The 24710-nt window shown below is 48.3% G+C and overlaps 1 protein-coding gene across 12 annotated transcripts in view; it reads right to left on the minus strand.

Annotated features, from left to right (window-relative positions):
• Window positions 1–24710, minus strand: part of EHBP1 (EH domain binding protein 1) — a 207850-nt gene that overhangs the window by 175991 nt on the left and 7149 nt on the right. For 11 of the 12 annotated variants that reach the window (XM_084284614.1, XM_084284613.1, XM_084284611.1 and 8 more), the window contains exon 3: window positions 5353–5410. In XM_084284614.1, coding sequence (XP_084140740.1) covers window positions 5353–5410 — 58 coding nt within the window. Of the gene's footprint in view, window positions 1–5352; window positions 5411–5879; window positions 5927–24710 lie in introns of those variants that run through there. The other variant, XM_084284616.1, reaches the window with a different exon arrangement.

Raw genomic sequence — 24710 nt, forward strand, 5'->3', positions numbered from 1 at the left:
GCACCACAGCTCAGCATCACAAAGGGAGGAGGCAAATTAAAGGCCGTGCCACAGCCCGCATCCCAGCAGCATCCTGAAATCACTGTGCTCAGCCCTCCAGTTAAAGGGGTTGGCTACCAGAACAACGCTCCCGTCCCAGTCCTGCCCTCGGGATGCAGTCCAAAAAACCCAGCAGGTGCCAAGAAGAAAGTTTAAAGCCCTGCAAACACCAGGCTTTCATGTAACCCTTTGCTGTTGGTCTCCATTACAAGTGGGAGAGGACATGAGCAGACCTTCCCATGCCTTCCTGTGAATATCTTTAATTCATCAGCGTGCACATCTCACCAACTTTACTACACGTCTACGTATTGCTGCTAAAAAGCTACACGACTGCTACGTTTGGAAAATGAACGAAAAACAGTCTGTAGAAAACCACTTTGCTAACACTGGGCGGGCTCCTCAAGCTTCGTTTGACTCATGCACATTCTTGACACATCCCCTAAACACATGATTCATGCCATCTCTTTCGCCAAACCTTGCCTCCTTCACTGCCCAGCACAGATGATGCTCGGTTAAGCAGCAGCACTTCAACCTCCCCTTCTCTTCAGGCAGTTTCTGGCCTCACCTATATGTAAGACTGAATGCAGAGTTATTGTACTCATGTTTTTTTTCCTGGGACATCCATCTCTTTTAGTCACTGCACCTCCAAACATCACCAAAATTTCATTTTAGGGGATCCCTGGAGAACAGGAGGGTATTACAATTTACAAGCAGAGGAAGACCAGCCAGTTTCCACTAATTTTCATGGTCTGCTTAGATCAGCTGTGGCCTTACTTTGTAGGAACTAAGCATGAAACAACGCTTAACGAAGAGGCAATGCTGCAGAAGAACAGTTCAGAGCTGCTTTATTAAAGGCTGCATCACACACCTAAGAGCACGCACTGACCAGGAGAGTGACTCAACCTCGTTTTGACTGCTTGTGTTCGCAACCCTCCCTAACTTCCCTAATTTACTAATGAGCCCCGAAGGCCCAGGGGTGCCATTACTGCCCTGTGCTGGCCCCAGGCACTCAGTAGCACGCCCGAGCCACAACGTGCCTTTGTAACGCCGGGCCAAGAAGCTGAGAGTAAGGGTTGGCACTCGGCAATGAAGTAGCCAGAAAAGGCAACAGATTGGCAAGGACAGCAACACAGGTGGCCCAACGGGCGCTTTACTGATGGCACGTCCTTGGAAAGCTCTTGCTGACAACAAGGGATCCTTTTTACTCCCTACATATAGGCCCTTTTAGTCCCCACCCCTCTGCTTCTCCCGGCTCTGCTCTTACTGTTCAAGCCCTTTCCCTGTTCCCAGCGTTGTTTCTCCTCCCCTAAACAGCTTTCGAGAAACCTGCAGCGGAGCAGCGCTGAAATCGCAGGACAGGCACCTTCTCTCAGCTTTGATACCGAAAGGGTCTTTGAAGAATAATTCTGTCAGGCTCTCAGAAGCAAGTGCAAATTTGATTCTTCACAAGTGCCGAATTCCACCACGAGCCTGCTGGCGTTCACAGGAACAGCACAAAGCGCCTCCTTGACAGCACGGCAGCATCTTTCCACCCTGAAATGTCTTAGTTCAAAGCCTGGAAATGCAAGAGCATCTCAGTGAAATAAAGGTAAACATATTTACAACACATCTTTCCTTGTTCTACACCAGAACAAAGACATTCCTCCCCTGCTCAAAACAAGGGCAAGTCCAAAAACCCAGGGCCTAAGCAGCAGGAGGTAAGAAGCCATGACAGGGAACCGGAGAGGAGGAGTTGAGGCAAGGCACTGCCAGAGGTTCCACCTTGCCTAAACCCTGGATGTTGATGAAGGTGTAGAAGGGCTCTGAAGGGCTGTGGCAAGCCCTCTGGTGATTTATTTATTTATTTTTAAATAATTAAGAGACTCGTAGTAGCCTACTTAGAAAGTATGCAGGTCAGAAGGTGCTGACATCAAAATCACAGGGGAAAAAAAAAGAAAAAAAGGAGCTTGAAAGAACATCAAGAGCTCAGCTGTTGGCTTAAAGGTATCCTAAGGTTACATTGGTTAGGCAGGCCAGTGCCAGGACATGCACACAGGACTATTACACTTCTGTAAAGCTGGAATATGTTTTTGACTACTTTATCTCTTCCACTTTCCCAGCTGAAGAGAGAGATGGAGCTGCTGGAAAGAGTCCAGCCAAGGGCCACTAAGATGAATCAGGGACTAGAGCATCTCTCGGAAGAGGAGAAACTGAACAGTCCCAGCTCAGCCTCCAGAAGAGAAGGCCCAGGGGGACCTTGAAGGGAGAGAGAAAAGCCTGAGCCAGGCTCTCCTCAGCGGTGCCCAGTGCCAGGAGAAGAGGCACGGACTGGAGCACAGGAGGTTCCCCAACCATCAGGTAGCACTTCTGCATTGTTTGGGTGATGGGGCACTGGCACGGGTTGCCCAGAGATGTGGAATATTCAACCTTGAAGATCTTCAAAAGCAGCTGGAGGCGGCCCTGCCGGTGGACAAGGAAACCTCCAGAGGTCCCCTCCAACCTCAGGCATCCTGCAAGTCCGGTACTGATCCGGTAGGGACATCCCCCATTGTCACTGACTAAAAGAAGAATTCAGAAAAGAAATCACAGCCTCCGCAGAAGTTTTTACAGCAAAATCTCAGCCATCTTCCTCCTCAAAGAGGCTTAAAAACACAGAAAATTATTAATGCAATGTACTCTCTGCTCCCAATGTCTGTCAAAAATAAAGAGGAAATAATCATTTGACTTGCTTCCAAGAAAGCAATTAGATGAAACAAATATGTTGAATAAAGTATTTTACTGGCAGGATGACTAAGAGATCAAGAACATTTATTGATCTGCAGTCTTGGACCCAAAAAGCTCGAATCATATCAACCAACTAAGCTTTAAAATTAACTCTATCCTCGGCCAAGGCCTCCAGGCCACTCAACCTCTTTTAACGCACCTTTGTGGGATATTGCTAGGCATGAATTAAATAATTATTAAAAAGAGAGAGATTCTGAGTCTCAGGTAAATCTGTCAGTTTATCTGAGAGTTGAATCCGCTGCCTGGTTAGGAAGAGAAAGGACAGAGGCAGGGAGACAAACACACCTTATACCCGAAAGCTGAGCTGGAGTTGGTAAATCCTCTTGGCTCAGTGAAACGTTGCCACCGGAGCCTACAGCATCGTGCCCTTAAGAGCACGGGCAGAAACCCAACACTTCACAAAGCTCCGCTGGACTTTGTCAGGCCTGCTGCTCCTCAACATCTCCTAGATCTCAACAAGCCAATTGTTTATGGGCAAATATCCTGCTTCTCACTCAGCTTTTCCAGGTTACGGTGGCTGTGTAAATATTGAATTTACCATTCTACCCTACCTTTTCTCTCCGTTCTGCAGAAATTAAAGGAAACAAACAGAAAAGCCACAAGGGACATTTACATCACAAGTTAGGAGCCAGATATACAGCATGTTGTAATTTCAGTGTAACTTGAGCTATTTGATCCTTCAGTGCAAGAGGGATAGTCTGACTAGCTGTGCTCCACAACAGTTATCTTGGAAAAGGAGCCAGCCTAAGCTCACACCCTTTTGTTTACACAGCAGGTAATATTTCTGGGTTTTCATACCCCAAAGCAGAAGTTTGGATGCAGGCACTCGAACAGGCACTAGGTTGTGAGGTCATCTTCAGGCAGTAGCAGGGCTTTAGAAAAGACACCTCAGAATAGTTTAGATCTCGGCTTAAAAGACAAAATACAATAATGACAATAAGAAAAAGAAGTCAGGAAAGAGAGGAGTACCAGTTTAAAAATAGATAATGGTCTCCTGAGTAGGGTAGGAAAATGTGTATCACCTTTTCTAAACATTTAGGTTCTTCAGTGCATAGAAGTGTCAGGGTATCTCCTGCAGTGTGGGAGCCCTCTCTCCCAGAGCTCTTGGGAAAATTACTGAGTTACACACACCAGCTTACACCGTGTCTGTTTAACTGAAACCTTAAAGAATTGTTCCCAAGCTTCCTCTTCTGAAGATCACATGCCACAGGCCTCACCAGGGTAAAAGGCAACTGCTGTAGGGCAAGGGAACGAGCATGTGTTGCTGAGCTATATGGAAAAATTGCTGCTCAAGGGGAGGGAGGAAACCAGAGCACCCTCACAAACCCACCCAGGGGCTAGGACACTTCCTTCCTCCAGCTCTTTCCAGCTTCCCCACAGCTCACCTGGCAACTTCTGGACAGACGGGGCCAGCCCTACACCGGAGGACGTGAGCTGACAGAAGAAATCCTCCAACATGAACAGCACTCACAAAGCTTTGCTGGCCTGTTGTGCATGGGAAACATCCTACCCCCCTCCCCAGGCACCAGGACAACTGACCGCCACCACTACCAGCAGACTGTACACTAATTAGGCAGTAATTTAATGCCACACAAGACACGGCCATATTAGACACCGCAGACGTTTAGAAATCTCTGCCATTTGTTCCAATTTCAGTGCAGATGTAGGACGTGTGTTTTTTAGCTTCGTTTTCTATGGAAACAGAACCACACGAGCAGACCGTCCGTCTCGCCGTCCCCTTCTCAGACCCAAAGGAGGCTCCAGACAGGATAACTGCATCTCGCTCCCACAGCGGTCAAAGCCAGCAGGCTAGAAAAAAACTGAGCGCCTCTTAACAGGGACAGCAGTCCTGTAAGGCTCGCAGATTCATTGCTGCGGGAAGAAAAGTACAGGGAAGCTCAAAGGAAAGAGAGCTACTCTGCTTGTAGACTGTTGCACAGAATAAACCCAACCCCATGCAAAAGCAGCTTTATGAAGGCCCAAATATTGGGCAGACTTCACTTGAACTTGCCTTCCTTCAGGCTACCCGGTCATTAGCTACAAGACACAAACTCGCAGGCTTCCTCACGGTGTTTGGAGGAATAAAACATTAACATTTAATTCTAAGGTATACAGCAGGGCTGGAGGAGCCTGCTTGTATTCTTTTCAGTTTGTAGTGTTCTCTAGTTGTAAAATAGTCTCTTATTCACACTTGATCTATTGCATGGGTGGCAGATTCTTTACTACATATATTGCCTTCAAGACACTTCTAGTAGGGAAGCATTCTCCTTTCTAATTTTGCCTAGGAATTAGCAACTGATATTGAACTGATGACACACTTGCACTAAACAGATAACCGAAGCAGAAATCAGACTTAAGTGTTTCCATAAATTAGCGTTGACATCAACAGCAGCTTATTTTCAGCTTTACAGCTAAACTCAGTTAAAAGGAAAAGAGAAAATTAAAATATTTCTCATCTCTCGTGCTGCAAGCCACACTCAAGAGACTGGTCCTTCCAAGAGCTGAGACTGCTTGTCACCAGAGCTGGGACTTAATGAGCAATTAACTAACCTTAGAGGATTTTCTTCGGCTTCTTCTTGTCCAAACCACCACGAGTTTATCTGGCTGCCTGTTGAAAAAAGGAAGAAACAGATTCATTTACAACAAAATCAATATGAAAACAGTTTATATTAAAACTCTTGCTAGACAGACATAATGACATCATTAGAGGATACGTTATCTCTTAAAAATAGCTTATCTAAAAGTACTCTTGGAAGCAGTCATTTAGCAGGAAAAATAAGGCTGTATTTATAGAAAAAGGCTGTCCTTCATTCAGCACACTAATATCCTCCTTCTCCTCTCCTTGCCTGCAGGCATCTCCCCGCAGGGCAGCGAACAGGATTCAGCCCACACTTCACTTCTGCAAATCCAGCCTCTTTAAAGACACCTTTGAAACAATCCAGCACCAAAATAAACATCAATGCAAACTCCGGCTTGAATTTCTAAGCAGGCAGATTGAAAAGACTCTGCTAAGGAGCAATGCAAACAGGTGATTGCACTTTTTCACACCCAGAGGACTACTTTCCCTACTTCAATACCTCAAAAAAATCAAGAGAATGAAGTACTGCATCACTGCAACATCTCCCTGGATGACCGCAGACAGATAAATCAGAGCTTCCTCGACTCCTACTCCAAAGGTGAAGCGTGCTGAAATGTAACGTGGCTTTCCAAGCAGTTGTTTATCTGGCATTTGTAAGGAATGGAGATGGAAACTCAATACAGTATAAATTCTTTTCTCTTCAAACTTCTGAAGATTTCTGTCTCGGTGAATACAGCCCTATCAGTTCTAGGGTTGTTCTGGGTAATTTTTAACAAGGACTTAAGGTTTTTTTGACCCGTGATCCACTTCCCATCCTGTGACCACGCTTCTGGTCCCACTTCCAGACCCACGACCCCTGTTCCGGAGCCTCCCGACCCCCCGTTCCGCGTTGTTTCCTGGCGGATGACACAACTTCCATCAGCCAGCCCAGTGCTGCCAAGGACTGCGAGCAGAGCTCACATCTCCGCTGAAACGTGCCAAAGCTGCGACGAAATCACTACTGTCATTTTTGAGATGCAACTGTAAAAATCCCTGCCTTTCCACAGCCAAGAGCAAAGTCTGTTACCTGCTAGAAAATTATCGTGTAGGGGGGAGAACGTAGGGTGCAGAGAAGTGAAAATATTACATGCTCGAAGCATTCGTGAGAAGATGCATCCCAATGAAATCCACGCAAGCCCTCGGAATTGCAGGGAGATCACAGCTACTTCATAGCCAGCTCTTTTATGCTGAAAAGCCAACGGGTTTACCAGGCCGAGAGCTCATCCAGGTGCTGCTGAAGTGCTGGTGACCACAGGCAGGCTGCAATAAAACTAAGAGATCACCTACAGTTTACATCCAAATCCCCCCCTGAACTGCAGGTATCCTGAGGAAGAGCCACAGGTAAAGGAGAGTTGCTGTGCAGGACGTAAGGACAGTGGCTTCTGTTGGCGGTTCTGTATTTGCACCTTCCTCCGTTAACATTTCTCTTCATTTCCAGCTTGGGAGAAAAGGAAAGAACCTGCTCCATTTAAAATTGTCAGCTCACTCTTAGGGCTTGTTCAGGAAGCCTGAAGTGTTCGTTGGCTCTGCTTGGGGCTTCCCTTATAAAGCCCTGCTCGGTAAATGAGGACAACCTGTTACACTTGGGCAGGTTCTCACTCAGGTGGTGTATCAGGTGCATTGGGTTCTGCCTGCTGCCCACCACCCCGTCAGCTCTGGGGGAGCTGTGCCTGTGCCACCAGAAAAAGCAATGTCCCCAAGTGACCTCCCCGAAGCAAGGCAACCCAAACCTCCAGCCCACGACAAACAACTTTTCCTGGACTTGTTTCACTTCACACTTGAAAGCTGACTTATGCCCATTTCAGAAATCTGCTTGTGAAGCAAGTTGAGTTTAACCTCAACTCACTCCATCCTGAGCTTGCCTCTGAGCACAGACTAATGCCAAAAGCAAGAAGAGGGATGGAAAACAACAAGTTCCATTTCTGCAGTGCCAGTGGCTGCTGCAATGATTCCCTTTCCAAGCATGAGACCACGTCCCAGGCATCCCACAGCAACAACCTGGGCAGGAAGAGGCAGGACAGTGCTGGCCAGGGCCCAGAGGAAGAGCACTTTGGGCCAAAAAAACAAAGGTGAAGGCCTGGTGACAGCAGAGGCTCTGCCATCCCCTCCAGGAACCTTTTTCATCTCGCCCTGTGCACCGCGGCATCACAAGGGATTTTTCTGCTGACGGCCCCGGATCCCCTCCCATGCTGGACGTGCTGCAGAAGTGAAGGGCACAGGCAGCCCTTGGCGTGCTACCAGCAGGAGGGCTACCTGAGAGACGTGGAGAAGTGAAAGAATCTGTGGATGCACCACTGTTATTCTGAAAAATTTAAATAGCAAAGCATTTGTTGAGCACAGACAAGCCCCAGTGCAGGAAGCCTACAGCATCTGGACATAAAACAATCAGCCGTGGGCAGCAGAAGGTGGGCAGTCCTCTCCTGTGATACCTGCACACGTGTCCCAGGCTGCCAACCAACCTCGCATTGCATTTTAATTCTTTCATTTCTCTTTAAAGCACGGCATCGCTCTGCTTTCCACAGCCTGCCGGGGCCAGCTGGTGCTTCTGTGCAGCTCCCGAGTGGGAGCGGTGTCACGTACACACAGTTGCCACCAAGACTGGATTTGCTTCCCCATCTTCAAGAATCCCCTCTGCCAGGAACACACACAAAAAAAAAAAAAAAAAAAAAAGAAAAGAAACCACTAACGTGAAAAAAACAACGAGACTCAGCTCAGATGGAGAAGGAGCCCTGCTGATAGGGGAGCAGCAGCAGCACCCGCTCACTCCCCGAGGCGCTCTCTGCAGTCGCTTTATTTTGTTAAGCACTGAGCACACGGCGCTCCTTCAGCTGCGAGGGTTTGAGAAAGCCAGAGGCAGAGGAGCTTTGCCAAAATAAAACGAGAGAGGTAAGCACAAGATGGAGAGCGAAAATTTGGCCAAACACAATGGGGAGAGGAGGGAGGAGAAGATCCCACGGGCTGAGCTTCCCTGCTCAGTGCGCCACGCGCTCAACTGAACCAAAACACCAACAGCAGTTTTCCTAAGGCGTTTGCTTCAAGAAAGTCACAAATGCAGCCATTTAAAAATACCTCATTGGATGGTTTTACAAGAGAGGCCACAGGCGACCACCTCTTCTGCAACCTGCTCGCTGCTCCTCCGTGCCAATGCACTTCTAGAAGGGAAAGCCCAGCTCACATTTTAGGTTGGAGGTGAGGAGCGTGCCGCAATGCCAGGAAGCGCCCAAGCCACGTAATTCTGTGCGCTCATTCCAAACATTTCAATAATATTTCGTTCTTCAGCCTTCTCCCCTCCTGCACATCACAAACCTGGGCTGCTCGTTAATCCACAGCACAAGGAAATCAGGTCCCCTCTGAAGGGTTGGGCTGAAGATGGGATTCGGTTGTGTTTTTTTTCACTAAGTGTGCTTTGCAATCTCAGAAATTGTTCCAAATACAGCATGTGCTGCGTTGCAAGCTGAACAAACACCAGCGGGCAGCTATAAAGAATCAAATTAATTTCCTGTGCTGCACAAGAACATTTCGCATCCCTCCAAGCCACCAGCTTGCTCGGCTCCAGCTGGGTTGGGGTGCTCGAGGTAAGGGAAAACACTGCTCCCCCTGCAAAGACAGGGCTGGGGCAAGAAGGGAAGTTCTGTCAAACCGCTGCATCTCCAGGTTAAATAATTCCTTCAATCCGTACAATTCAACCAACCTTTCGGGGGGATCTGGCCTCGCTGGGGGCAGCCCCTGGGAGCTGAAGGAAGGTGCCTGGAGAGAAGCATCTACTCGTGTGTGTGTGGTTCGCAAGAGGAAACCAACTCCTGAGAAAAGGGAAGTTTATGGCAACGCTCATTGTATTATTTACAAGCGATAAGTGAAAGTTGCTCAGCAAAACAATGGGGAAGACAGGGATTTCAGAGCCTGCGGTTCAGGAAAGCTTTGTCATCGCCCCGCAAAGTTGATAATAGGAGAATAAAAACACAGATTAACAAGACATCTATCATTGAAAAGCACGCCTGCTTTTCCTGTCAGACAGAAGTTATGGTTCTGGTACTTTCAGTTCTCCTATTAAAACAACTGAGTTAGGGAAAAAAAAGAAGAAATACTGGAACCAGAGCTCCTCACATCCACAATTATTTAATAAAGCAGTAAAAACACTCCACAGACTGGAAAGAACTGCATCATCTGCTCATCACCTTACATACCACAAAATTCACTGATTGAAAGGGAGGTTGTGCAAGAGGCGAGGTCTTCTGGGGGTTGGTTTGCTGATTCCAGGAAATATTTGGCATGGTATTTTGATTACAGAACTCTCCAAATATCATTTGGAAGAGAAGGACATAAAAGGTATCGGTCTCCTGCTAGCTCTTGTTTTGTAAATCTCTGAGCAGAAACAGATAACGTGAGCCAGGAAAGATACACCCTGCTCCACCAAACCCACCGGCTGGAAGCAGAAACCCACATAAGACTTCACATTTAGCAGCTGTTGCTGGAAAGCATCACAAATGCCCCGAACTTGAATTAAGGCCACTGAAGCCAACAACAAGACCAAATACGAACAGCCCCTTGGTTGAAGGGCAGCAGACATGCAAGGATTTGCTCGTAACGAGGGCTGGTTACGTTTAACAACGTCCATCCTTACGTGCCTGTGATGCAGGAGGTACCTTTTGGGGATGTACACGGACAGACACGCAGCCCGCGTACTTGTTTTGGCATCTAATTGCCTGTGTTGAGCTTAGTTTTTTGAGGGGAGCTACTTTTCTCTTACCGTGTTTGATTAGAACTGCATTAATTACGACAGACTGCGAGATTACTCCTGTGAAGCAAGCATAAAGGAGTATAATTAAAAAGAGGAGCAGCAGCGTTGGCACAATAGCACGCAGATGCACCTATTGAAGGATAAAAATAATTACTTGAGGACTGAAGTCAAAGTACTACCGATAAGACTTTTTTTTTTTTTTTTTTTTTTTAAACCTTTCATCCCCTCTGCATTGTGCACACCAGCACGACATGGGAAATGATCATTAGGAAGCAAGCCTCCCTCCTCAGCAGCCCAGAGCTTTCTACCTGACTGCTGGAATGCCATCAGGGCTCTTCAGCGGCCTCTTAAAAATACACACCATCGGTTCTGCACCACCAGTAATTCAGGATGAATACTATTTTCTCCTCATTTTACAAATTTTACCAGTAATTACTTTGAAAAGCTGTCTTTGCAGAGTAGTCTGCTGCATTGGGTCTTGGGCTGCGTGTTACCATTAGCCAAGGAACTAACCAAGCAACCGCCTCCTTGCGCTGAGCTTCTTCCTTCAGCATTTCCTCTTGGTGGCAATCAATGAAATTCCACAGCTGCTACAAGGCCGGCACGGCCAGGTGAGTCACCAGCGGGGCTTTAAAGAGACCTTGAGGTGATGTCACACGTTGCTGCCTTTGCCAAATTAGCCCTCTTGCTGAGTGAAGGCACAGCACAGCGCTGACTGCACGCCAGGAACAGTGAGAAGAAAACGCCGCGCAGGTAAAGCCCACTGAAGGTACTTTCAAGGTGAAGCTCTGCCTCTCAGGCCTGAGTTTGGGGTTTTCTCTGCCACTCCCCCTTCCCTTCCATCAGGGATGCTGCCAGCCACTATTCAAACCACCCCGCATCACTCAGCCTGACCAAACGAGATGCCAAAAGTTGAGCCAGGATGGGTGACGTGGACACTTGTGCACCCCTGGGTGTTACCACGTCAGGCTGTACCTGCACCGCAGCGGCCACCTCCCAGCCTCGTTTCTCTCTGACTAGGCACCAAGCCTCTAGCAGACATCAAAGCTTGCTCTTTCCTCGCTGCCACCATCTGAAAATCTTCAGGAAGCTGGGAAATTTCAAAAAAGCAATCATGAGAATGGGAAACATGAGAATGAGACAAAGAAAACTTCTTTGTCTCAAAATTACGTTTTGCTTGTCCTAAGGAGCTCTAGTTTGGCTTTGCTTCATTTGAAAACCTAAAAGGGACGAAGCGAGACACTGTGATTATTTCACGAGTGCTGTCAGACCCACTGAGCCTGCACAGCATCTGTTTGTGAGGCCGGGCATGGAATGTGTAGTATGTGCCGCTGATGGCTTGGTTTTCTTAAACCAAATACAAATGAAGTTTGCAGAATGAGCGGGATTAAACAAAGCCTCGGTTCATCCATTATTCAGAGCAAGAGACAAGGGCAGATTCAGCTTCATTTTTCAAGGAGTTATCGCAGCAAAGAGTCTTGAGCAAAACAAACTGCAGAGGATTTGGTAGCAAAACCTGTTCTTAAAGCTTTTTTCAGCGGAATTTCATACTGCAGAAGACAAAACTGACCCTAGCGACTCGACCAGCCCGTGGATTTTGTCACATCCATCTGCCCTCCACGTAGAGCACTCTGTGTGTGATCCAATTCAGCCTCACTCGTCCCAAGGCAGAGCTAAGGGTACTGAGCAAGACCCAGTGGATCTCTTCCCACTCTCCTATAATCGCAGACACTTGCACCAGGCAGACATTTAGGCCAGCACTGCTTGGTCTGCACCTTCACACCGCGCATCCTACCACACCAGAGCCTAGGAACGCTTCCCACTGCTCTGCACCAAACAAAAACAGAAAGCAAGAGCTGTTTGAGCCCACCTGTAAAACCAGCCTCCCCAGGCAGGCCAAGCTGGAGCGCTTCAGCACCACAACGCCCAGGCCAAGCTGTCGGAGCAGCCAGCTGTGGCTCAGGCTATCAGGGACACTCGGGCACACCTTCAGTCCCCAAAACAGCCCGGTGCTTTACAGTGGAAAGCTCCCAGGAGGCTACCAGGGATCAGATCTCTCTCAGAGCCCTGATTTTCCTCTTTTATGTTCCTTTTCAGAATACGCATCCCTCTCCGTCGCAATGAGGGATCAGCAGTTTTTGAAAAGCTTTTGGTTTGCAGCGGGTGCGTTGCCCGACGAGTCCTCCTGCTCCTGACCTGCTGTGAACTCCCTGCTCTGCTCCTCTTCCCGCAGAGCTGGGGCCGGCAGCTGCCAAGTGAACAAACACACGCTTGTTACAAGTCAAACTCATTTTCACCTCGCCCGTAACAGCAGGCTCAGAAGCTGGTTTGACAGGGCAAAGCGCTCGCTCATCTGTCTGCGACAAAACCCCAGCGCCACGTGCAGACTTGGTGCAGCCTCGCCACCCCACACCTCACCCCTCAGCAGCATCCCTGCTCGTGGTGTAAAATAATAAAACAGTGATCAGTAACAGCAACCAAGGCAACACAGTTTTAGAGAATTTTTTACAAATAAACCAGGAATTTGGAACCCAAATTCCAGCTTTGCTCCTCATTCACCACACTGCCTTCAGGAGTTTTTCAGACAGGCACCAAGTGGCGGTGTCTAACCTACTACATTTCAGCCATTCTGATTTTGAAACATCACAGACACAAAACGCTAGCTGTGTTTATCATAAAAGGTACAAAAAGCACAACCACAATGAAGCAGTTTAATGCACGCTGCCTGAAATGTAGCTTCAGCCCAACGAAAGCAAAAGCCCGGGTGAAACAACGCACTTCTGGACTAAAAACATGCACGAGGCTTCTTGGTACAGCACTGACCATTTTAATCAGGCCCCATTACAAAACAGATCCTGTTCCATTTTTCCTTATTTATTTTTTGGAAGTAGTATTCAAACAGAAAGGTCATCTGTCTTTCAATCTGGAAACAGAAGAGGGAAAAAAACGTATTTCTGCAACTGCTGCAGAGCAAAAGGAAAGTGGGGACATGTCACCAAAACCACAGTGTGAGGAAACCGATCTGTAACACACACAGTAGGATTTTCTACCTCTAATTTGTGTAAAACAGTTTTGAGAGAGATTCTTCACAGCCTACGAGGCACAATTAAAGCAAGGAAGGACCGCAGGGTACGATGCGCCACTCCAACGTGCTGGGACCATGACAGAGGTGTCTGGAGCAATGAGACACTGAAGCCTCCGTCCTCCTCCTCTCCTTTAGGGTGGACTCACCCTGAAGATTATAGTTCTGCATGTGCAGGAGCAGGTGCATCTTTTGAAGCTCCCTTCTAACCCCACCCCACCAGGGTTTTCTTGTTTGCTTTGCTTTTTAAGGCTATGTTTTGGCTACACAAAGCACGCTGAAGCTGCAGAGAGACCGTGAACACCCTACAAGTTTCTGCAAAGAGAACAAGTGAGGAACGGCACCAGCTGGGGCTTTGTCTAGAAGAAAGAGCTCACATCACCTGCGTCAGGTTCAAGAGCAAACTCTTGATGTCCACTCCAAAGAAAGCTGTGTCCTAGCGCTGGGTAGCGCAGCACCAGCACGGAGCAGGCCATGAGGCAGACCTGTGGTGTGCAGGGTGATGAATTCTCTGCGATACAAACTCACCCTTAGCTTCCTGAGCCATGACTTGACCGAGTCCTGCACTAATCCTTAATTTATTCGGAGACGTGCGCCCTCCTGGTCCATGCACATTAAGTCCTCCAATTAGAGGTTTCTCTTCTGTCATCAGCCCGCTTTTGCAAATTAATATCACAAAGAAAAAAAGGCAGGGAATGAAAACGCAGCATGCTGCTAGCTGCTTTCCTTATCTCTGCCTGGGGGATCAGGTTTTGCAAATATTGTCAGTTCTCAACCACAGCCGTAACAGATACAGTGATGAGAGGCAGGAACCTGCTTCCAGGGAAGCTCCTGGCAAGCTCCTCCTGCAGCACTGATGCTGGCATCACCTTGATGAAGTGATCCTATGACTACGAGCCAGCTGCTTTCAGCAAAGCACCTGGATTTGGGGAAGAACTCCTCTTCTCTTTTCCTCCTCAGTAGCTGGGGCACCAGCGGAGGCAAATCCATCGTCCTGCCGTGCCCAGAGATGAAAAACCAGAGGATAACAGCACTGCAGCAGTTCAGCTGAAGACTTCAGAATCAGCCACAGCTTCGAAACACCACAGAGAAGCGCAGAACCTTGTGTTAACACCCGGGTCCCAAACCAAGCCACACACCTGTGCGCCACGCACAACTGAAAGCCCCAAAAGCCTCCACAAACCTCGTGTGCTCCACACTTCGTGAGACTGTCAACAGGCCAGAAAGAGAATAAGCAAAGGTGAGAGTTTACAGCAGTAAATTACACATGGATAGCAATCAAAATTAAAGCTGTGAATCTGCTGCATGTCAGAAAAAGCATCGATTGCCAGAGTTACAAAATGTTCACGTATGGTTTCGAAGGTTGTAGGCTATTAGAAACTGCCACCACGTTGCCCACAAGTCACCCCATGTCATGCTGGTGGCCTTTGAGACCTGCTCCGAGATGGAGGCACGGCCAGAAGGGAAGAACTGAGTTGGTTAAGTGTTTACAGCTAAGTAACTCTTGTAAAGAGTGCAAATTCGGAACAACTCCTCCTCTTCCTGCTCAATCTGTTTAATTAAGTTGTCGCATGGCTTCCAAGCTGCCTCCTGGAACACAAGTTAACACTTCTCATTACACAAGTCAGCCTCAAAAGCAACACCGCTTCTATTTTTACACCACCAGTTTCTTCATCTACAATTGTACATCCACCGAAGTCTACGAATTGAGATCATTTTTAGGAACTTAAACGGACTGAGCCTTTTAATTAATGCCCTCGCAGTCCCACCCCTGGCTCACATCCAGCAGCAGGGACTGGCGATGAAAAATAGCGCCTTAACCCATGGATACTCGAGAGACTGAGCAGGTCCTGCCAACACTACAGCTGGATATGGTAAACAAAGCTAAAAGGGAAAAAAAACAAAACACAACCCTAACTCAAAGATCTATTTTGGGAAAACAAACAAAACAAGAAAAAAAACACCACTACCACAAATCTTACAGCTTTGACAAAGTGAATTGTATTTCGAAAACACCAAAATTCCTCATTTGTGGATACAATTGCTGAAACCTATGCTATTTCAAGGTCAAAACCGAACAAAACCCAAATATACCAACAACTAAGGATCTTAAAGAGATTTTTCCAAATCGCTGCTGTTCGTAAGATGCCCAAGAGCAACCTGAAAAAGACCGTAACTAATTCTTTCAGGATCAGCTAAGCTGGAAATGAGCAGCACATTTAGTATGAATGTTTCAGAGCATGGCTTTTGATTTATAGAGGAAAGGAAAACAAAAAGCAAGCTGAACCTGCAGCACAGCTGAACCCATGCTGATGTGGAACGGGAACACACACAAATACATCACGTCTTTCAGCCTGCCTTTTTTTTTTTTTTTTTTTTTTTAATTAATCTTCAGATATTGTATTTCTTCTGTTACAACCTGATGTAGCTTTCGCTGAAGTCAGGAGCTCCCCCAAGCCCTCCAAAGGGCAGGGCAGCCCTGCAGCCAAGCCGTCCTCGCGAAGCAGCCAGGAGCACGGCCCTTCACACTTGGTTTTGCAGCACGGTGACCCACGCAGCCTCTTCCTTGGAAGGCAGACAGCTGGCAACCGCTATTCAATCGCAGGACGTTCCTCAAGGCACCAGGAGTCCTTTGCATCTTCAGTGTTTCTGGATATAAGCTGCTGAAAACAAGCACAGCCCTTTCCTTGCCTGCGTTCCTGATGATACCTGATGAAGAGGTAGAGACACCACCAGCATCAGCTGTTCCCAAGTCCCTTTGTCACCCATCACACACACTCTCTTCCCCACCCCGTGCCATCCTGGTGGGCACTACAGGTACCAACGACACCCCAAATCCATGCCCTCCTCACCCTGCAGCACGAGGCCTGGTTCTGTTTCAGCCTGATGGCTGCTTTAGTCTGCTGGTGGATCTTGTAAAGTAACATCTGCAGCCACAGAAGAGACTCCTGGATGCCGTCCAGCTTTTTTATTAAGTGGATTTGATGTCTTGCAGGCTGGATTCCAGTCTTGTACCATTAAATGAGGCAAACGGATAAGGAGACAGAGCCCCTCTATCCCATAGAGCACACAGCTTAAGAGATTAAATAATTTTGTCTCACCCAAGATTTCAATTTTATTCTAATTTAAAAATTTTTTATCTGTAAACACAACCGTGTCTGGTGTGAAGAGCGGTTCTCCTTGGAAGCAGAAACGTGAACAGAAAGGGAAGCCGGGTCGGTTCCTGGAGCAAAGCACACATCTCATCTCACGGAGCGCTGCGGGGCGTCCCTTCCAAGCGAAGGGCAAGGTCCCCAGCCCTGCTGCGGCACCTGCTTGTGCCCAGCAAGGAACATCACCCTGCCTCCTCCCAGATCACACACTGTGAGATCTGGCACTGCAGGTGGATAAACAGAAAGAAAAAAGTGATACTTTCAAGCTTTTAGAAGGGTAACACGGTAATGAACTGAAGCTAAGTTAAATTATTAAATCTCAAAGCAGAGTTTGGATACACACCCCTAATTAGAGCAAAGAAACCTAACGAATAAAGGCCCGCTCTACAAACTAACCATCAAGGGAACAGGACCCAATCTCAGCAGCACGCAGAGCTCTGGGTGGGAAAGGCAGCTATGTGCAGAGTCATCAACACCGACACGGCCAAGTGTGGGCATGCAAAGTCCCAGGATCCTGCAAAAAATGAGATTTTCCACATATTTCAGCGTACTCGACACAAAACGCACTTTTCATCTTCAAAACAAGCGAGGCTTAACAGCCGAAGCCTGCGAGATTTTAACACAGCAGGATCTGGAGTGCTCAGATCCTCGCTGTGCCAGCGCTGGGCGCGTGGGGCGAGTCCCCACCGTGTCACACGAGAGCTTGGAAGGCCAGGCAGGCCAGCGGAGCAGCGCTTGGGGAAAGCAAAATCACCGTACCCATGGCAAGGAGCCCCTCTCCTGAATGACAGCACCCACACGAGAGCGCAACAAGGCTTTATTTATGTACTTGTGCTCTAAGCCAGCTCTCCTTAGCTCACCCGGTGTGTGAGCACAGACAAGACCTTGCTCAAAACACTTATCTCAGCTTGATCTGTTCGTTTAACCTCCTCCCTTGGGCTCTGACAGATGAGCGCTGGCATCGCTAGCTCTTGAGCTTCAACCCCCTGCTACCGCGCAGTAAGGATGCCTTCGCCGTGGGCTTTCTTCTCACTGTGCTGTCCAGCAGAGGGTCTGCAGCTCCTGGGACACAACCTAGTGGACTCAAGGCTTTAATTCCTGTTAAAACTGTAGCAGGAGAAGGTCAGGACTCCCTCTGCCAAGCGCAGGGCTGCCCACGCTACTCACTCAACAGCTCCTAGAAGCGTTTTGCCCTGACACCCAGCCTCCGAGCCATGAGGCCTTTCTGTAAACACGTGCAGCAAACTCAGAGCACCCAAGTGATGCACACAGCCTCTCCCCGGGACCATGAGGAGATTCACGCTGAGACAAGCAGGGCCACGTGAGACCCTGAGGGGCTCAGAGGCTCTGTCACCCTGCAGGTGAAGCCTGTCCCTGAGTGGCAGCAGGGCAGAGGTGGCAGGGAACGGCTGGGACATCGACGTGCTCTCATGTCTCGCTTGGGTTGAGCATCCCTGGGATCTAAAGATGCAGCATTAATTTTCGGGACTGATTTTGCGGATGGAACACGAAAGAGGAACCTGAAAGGCACCTGAAATGCAAGCGGGAAATAAATCACAGGAGAAATGCTGCTGCAATGGAGGGGGGGGGGAAGAAAAAAGGTGGATCCGTGATTCTAATCCAGCCCGCGGATGTCTGTATTGAAGTCCAGGAGCTTAGCAGCACATCCCAACAGCTCTGATTGTATCAGAGCAGCGATAAGCCTCTGTCCTGCCGGGGCTCTAACGGAGCTCCATCCTACCCGCTTTAGTCCCAGAAGCCTCCGCAGAGCTTAGTGGGGTCTTGGCCTTCATTTAGTGCTCTGCTTTCTACATAAACGCCTCTATTTTAAAGCCCTTGGGGTTGAACTGTCAGTCAGCCTGCCACGACTGCTTGCAAGGGGCTCTGACACGCAGCACAGGTCCCCTGAACTTCCCGCACCGAAGCCTCTCAAGGGCAAGGACACGCTTCAGGCATCCATCACTTCCTTCCCCTCCCCCTGGCACCCACCCATGACACACACACTTCTCATAATGCCAAATCACTCACAGAAAAATAAGCAGAAAGCAAACAAGAGCCCCCTCCCCACGGCCAAAAGCTTGCTGCAGGAATTGCGCCCCAAATTCTCCGCGCTCGCTAGCGGTTTCTGCCCAGCAAAGCGCCTCTTCCCTTGCTTTACGCCAGTGCCACTGAAGGGAGAGCTGCTGCCTTCTGGCCTTTAAAGCAGACATAAATCCTCCTTATGAGTAATTGTGGACGTAAAGCTGTAGGAAAGCTGACGGAAGATGATTTGTGCACCCAAATTAGGGCGTGATAGAAAAGATGGCTTGTCTACGGTTAGCAGGGAAGCTGAAAGAAAGCCTAGCGTGGAGCCGTGATTTTCTGACTCGTGTTGTTCAGATCGCTGTTTCGAACAAAACGAGAAGCAAAAAAGATTTCATTCCCAGCCCCTGCAGAAATCAAACCCTCCTACGTAGAAAAACCAGCACAGAATTCACCAAGTCTGCTCCGAACAAAGGAGGGTGCTGAACTGACCCAGCCAGGATTATTTCTGTGAGGAGCAAGAAGAATTTTTACCACTACATTTAGTAACCAAAAACCTAGATACCCTTACAAGCTCTACTACTTCCAACAAGACTACTGCACAGCTCCTGCCTGTGTGTGAATAGTGAGCAACTTCTCTGCTGTGATGGGAAACTTCCCCTGGGACAGAAAAATATTGAACTTCCCCAGCCACACACGTACAGAACCAGCTTCCCAGGCTCAACCGAAGAGATAAATCATGCTTTGATACAATAATTAGCTCAAAAAATACTATCAAGTGTTACAATCCTCCTGGAACTGTGCATAAATGCATTAAATCCTAAGAGCACATAAATCCTTCTGTGTGTGCTGCATTATTCCCTTTTCACACCAACCACCTGCAAACTGGCACGTGCCACCTACGTGGCCAACAACCTGCAGAGACCCCGTGAGGAAAACCCAGCACGGGGACAGCAGGAGGGTGCCTCGGTTGGAAGAGCCTGAGACGTGAATTTGAACCGAGTGGAATGACATTGAGGGGCACACACGATGCAGTTTTCTTTGCGAAGTTATAAATACTCCTTTGAATAGAAAATGCAGTATGAGAGCTCCTTTCAAATGCATTCGGAGGTTTGGGGTTTTGCTTATTGCTTTGATTTTGTGTTTAAACATCATATGATGATAATAGCCAGGCTTTCTCTACCTGCGTCTTAACAGCAGAAATATTTAAGTTGCATCATTTGTTTGCACTTAGCAGAAAAAGAATCCCTGGAACACTTCAAATTTCGCTTTCTTCTTTAACAGGATGATTGTTACTATCACTAGCATTCAAAAAGAGGTGAAATTGTAATCAGCATTTATCAAGAGAAGCTGTAACCTCCCTTTTAAAACAGGCTCTGAAAGAACTGCGACTCTTACACATTAGGCAAGTGAAACATTGAGATGTGTGTTTGAGCAAAGCCTCGTTTTGTTCATCTACGGGCCATTAGTGACATCCAAGCACGCAGTACTGACTCCAGCTCCTGCCCTATGATTTGCACCGCTATTTTTAGGATTCACACTTAAAAATTCAAGGGAAGATGGAGTTCTCCTCCCCTGACATGAACAGAGGCTCAGCAACATCTTCGATAATCACGGCTTGCTCAGGACAATTTCTGGGACAAGAAAATTTCTCCAATTAGGGAAGCAACTCTGAGCTGGAGCAGTTGCTCGGGTACAACAGAAAATATAAAGCCAATTTCTATTGCTGCACGAGTGCTTCAACTGGCTGTGCAGCCATTTACATGAAAATGCCTCCAGATAAGGTACTTGTGTGCTGCTATCTCCTGTCTGAAGGAAGAATAGGTGCTGCGTGACATTGATTGCAAAGGCACAGGAAAACAGGGGAGCTGCTGCATATAGATGAGCTCTGAGGATACTTGCGTGTATTGCCTCTTCAGCAAAATCCAGCCTGGAAGCTCCACAGGACCCAAAATACCAGTTTTAAGGTGGAATGTCATCAGGGTTGGCTGGGTCAGCACGCTTCTGGGTAACAATAAGCTGAAAGGAATTGTACCCGACAGGAGAATAAGGTCCTGGACCGGGCACTACAACAAGATACTTCGCTGCTTCAGAACCACTTAACCTGCCAGCAAAATGGCGCATGGTTATAAGCAAAGTGTGACTGCAAACCCCACTAAACTCTGTGCTCAGCACAGCTGGGAGCCTCCCGGAGTACAAAAGGGCAGACAGGATTTGTCCCTTACACCCACTGCCACCCCCTCCACTGTTTGTTGCCAGCACCCAGGCTCTCCCTCCTCTTAAAATTCAGCACCAAACGCTGACTTCCTCCAGGTCTTGAACCGTACGTATCACACAGGTGACAGACTTCTCTGTCCTGTGAGCAGCTTCCATAAATGCATTTCCCTGCCCCTAATTAATTTCTGCTTTGCTGAAAGGGCTGTGCCACACAAAAAGGAAGCTAAGACCCCAGCAGTAAAATACAAGCTAACCAAAGAGATGACGTTGGCAGAAATGCAAGAAGGCTCCACGGCTGTTCCCCGAAATAATTCCTTTTGCTTTGCATCGGAGTTGCTCGTATGTAGGTCACTGGTTTTGTATCTCCAAACACAACAGGATTTGCTCATACAGGCAGACCCGAAGACATTCAAAGAGGCCAAAAAGCCTTACATCGTGCTCCTTACCCCTCTGCTCGCCCAACAGCCCAGCTCATGTCACAGCTCATCCTTCTCATCACTGAGCAACACTGCAACGAGCAAATAATCCACATAAAATGCAGCTGAGGGAACAAAACATGTAGAAGACCTGTGACAAACCTCACCAAGCTTTCTCTGTGCCCACCTATTCCAAAGGAAGAGGGGGGCAGAAAAGCCCTTCTGCAAGGCTAGCAAGGCAGCAGGCTCCAATAGGGCTCCATCAGCCATAAAAGATATCAACAGTTCTCACAGAGGTAGACAGAAGTTAAGGTAGACTGCGGTCTTCTTATAGTCGAGAGTAGCTCAAAAATTTTCCCCCACTTAAAATTTGTTGACTCAATTGCGTATCAAGCAAGCACCTTCGTAACAGCTGCTGCTAAAACAAGAAGTATTCCATTTCCCCCCAAGCAAGCGCTCTGCTTCTCCAAAATTTATTTCAGGCAAATCCATTCTGCTTGCCCCAGGCAGCACGTTTTTCCAGGGGGCAGCAGACTTGATGCTTTTTAAGTACCCCATCAGGGCCCACCCCAGACAACAGGACTGAATCTACAGGCGAGCATTTCCCTATTCCTGCACCCTGTACCTGGCAGCGGGGAAGCAAACGAGGCACAGCCACCTGCAGCACCTCACCCCAAGCTTTCTACCTTACCTTTTCTTTTGTTTGTTTACTGGACAATTTTACAGCCGAGGACTAAGCAGGTTTCAAGCGCTAGATGCCCACACTTCTGGCATTACGCATGCTTGCACACCGTTGTCTCAGTTCTGTCAGAAACCCCCACAATTACATCAGCCACTACGAGAACTCTGGGGGTTAAAATTACTCTTGCTTATCTTGCAGTTCAGAAATGAAAAAAGAGAGACAAATCCCATTTACTGGAGGAAAAAAAAGAACCCCATTGGAAAGAAAAATAATTCCTGGATGGTTTTAAGATGGTCTGTGCCTTGGTATTCTGAAAGCGTGTGCAGGCACTAGGGCTCAAAGCAGACATCTAAAAGGAGGAAAGGAAGTGATTTCAGCAAGTAAATGAAAAATGAAAAGCAAAGCCTGCCCCCCAGAAGAACCCCTTTTTCTACATACACAAACCCCAATAGACGGGGATGAAAGCATCACCCCCACAGGTATCTAAAAGAAAGGCCCTTTTAGAAGGCTTTAACGGTAAATGTTAATATCCTCGATGCGCCTCAGCTCGATTCTTTTGCTTTTTGTGGTATGAGAGGAAGTGGTGAAGACAGGGTCAGGACTTTCCCATTCTTAACATTTTCTTACACGTCGGAGATAAAGGAATGCAAGGGGAAGTTTCATGAATATTCACTTGCTTAAGAGCAACTTATTGCAGGCGCTCTATCCAGTTCCGATCTGCATTTCAAGATAGGGGCAATTAAAAACCCTTGTTCTCCTGCAAGTTTTCTGCAGCTTAACAGCTCCAGTTCAGGTTACCTACAGGAAGAGACAAACCACTACATCAGTTTTCCACAAGACAGCAGGGACAAGCAGAAAAACCCCAGCTGAACAGGTAAGAACATCCACTCACCCACCCAGAAGCACGAGTCCAGAGCCGCAGTGATGGCAGGTGTTAGCAGCAGCTGCCAGGGCTAAACCCTGTGCTAACAGACTGCAAACACACCAGCAACAGGTTGGCGTAGAAACCCACGGGCTGCTGAGGTGGATCTTTGCTGGAAGAGGGAATGAAGCTGTTGTGACAGCTCTTTTCTCTTTTGTTTTAAATCCCCTCCTTATGCACTGCCATGAACAAAGGGATTCAGAGTTCACTTAACGAGCAGTCCCTGAAATTAAAGGGAGATCACGGCACACGCTGAGCAGCAGCACGCCACGTGCTGCCAACTGCACTCAGTGGTCCAGGTTCTCCAATTTCTCCGTTTAATTCGGCTTTTGATATTAACAGTACCACGCAAACACATCCTCCCAAGAGCAGCTGGGAGGGGAAAGCCAGCTCACAGCACTGGATTGAGAAGCACAGGCATCAGTACCATCGTCTCTACCCCGAGGATGGCTCCAGGGAAGTGAGAGGTAGCAATGGGAGTCGTGGTAACGTGTGGCTCAAAACTGAGGTGATGTGGTGGGGTCTGCAAAGGCCACCAAGTGTTTTAAGTCAGCTGTCCCTGGAACGGGAAATTACCTTGCCCTTGTGATGTTTGGTCAGCACCAAAGCTGTTTTTCAAAGCGTATGCCTTAGAAAAGGAAGAGTGAATCCGCCAACGTGCTGCTTTGATGCAGCAGCGCACCCAAAACAAAGCCCACAGCACGGCTGCAGGACTCAGCATGCACATGAAGCAAAACCCAAAGCCAGTTTACGCTAAAATGAATACACGGAGCCCAGAGATCACAGATCGGCAGCTGCAGACAGGTCAGCAGCTGCACAGCCTGGCCATGGCTTTGCAGCAATCCTCAAGAAAGTCTCCTTAAATAATAATGAAGTCAGATAGAAATAAGAAAGGGCCCACAACAATAAGTCTCCACCACACGGAGAACCTCCGCAGGCACACAAGGATTGGTTCTGAGCCTCTTCAGAGGCTCGCAGGCGGCTGGAAGCAATAGCTGAGAAGGGCTCGCACTCCTGAGTCACCCCAAAGGCTCGTGTGTCTGGAAGCCCTGCAGTGAACTCACGGCTGAGTTCCCCTGAGTTAGCCCAAGCTCTTTGAGATGCTCCTGCCTGCAGCTGTGGCAGGTCCCTGCCCTCTGGCAGGTTTTCCTTCCTCCCCCCTGCGTCTGGGGAGCTGCACGCACTGCCCTGCTCACCTTACAAGCCCGAAAGGAGGCTGCTGGCAGCTCACGGTGGCACCACGGGGCAGAGGAAGGCAGGGGAACACGCTTGCTAAGGGACAGTGACATCTCAGCTCCGCTCCTGAACCCAGCAAGCCTCACGAGTCAGGGCCTGGAGTGCCAGCCACAGCAGTGCCATTTCTGCTAATTTCAGTTCACGCTTAACCCACAGCTCCCGAATCCCTGCAACACGTTTCCAGGTGCCAAAAGCCGCAGCCATCCTGTGCCCCGAGCACCAAACCCCGCGGCTTCCCAGCTGGGAGGCGATGCGCTTCCACCAGCCGCGCGCAGCAGAAATACATTTTTCAAACAAAGACAACAGGAGGAAGAAAACAAGGGCCGCTTTATTTACCCTACTGCTGCGTGCATATCTTAAAAGCAAGGAACAAAAGTTCAGAGCTGAATAGTTCCTGTGTTTCAGAGTCCACTCCGGGACACGCAGGGCGGGCTGGGGAGTGTCCCACGGTGAGGCAGCGCCCACCCCAAGAAGAAAAAGTAGAGAGAAGGGCAAGGGAAGCGGCACGCTCGGCACACAATCCCCTCAGAGTAAACTGGGGAAGCCTTCACAAGTAAATAAACACCCCCCTCCGTCCTCACAGAGCCATCCAAGCAGAGTGCTCTTGCTGGAGGAAGCTGAAGGGTTGGTTTTATAAGAGTTTCCTCAGATTTAGCCAACCTTACCAGCCTCCTCCTCTCCTTATTCACACCAGGCTGTGAAAGGGGCTTCAGCTCTCTCCAAGCAATTAAAAACTAATTGAAGCAACAGACTGGCACTGCACAGCCCGACAGACAGAACTCGGCTCAGCTGAGGCCTCCACAATGTCATAATATTTCATTTTA

This window comes from Netta rufina (assembly GCF_964035555.1).
Source record: "Netta rufina genome assembly, chromosome: 3".
In the NCBI taxonomy this organism is placed as follows: Eukaryota; Metazoa; Chordata; class Aves; order Anseriformes; family Anatidae; genus Netta; species Netta rufina.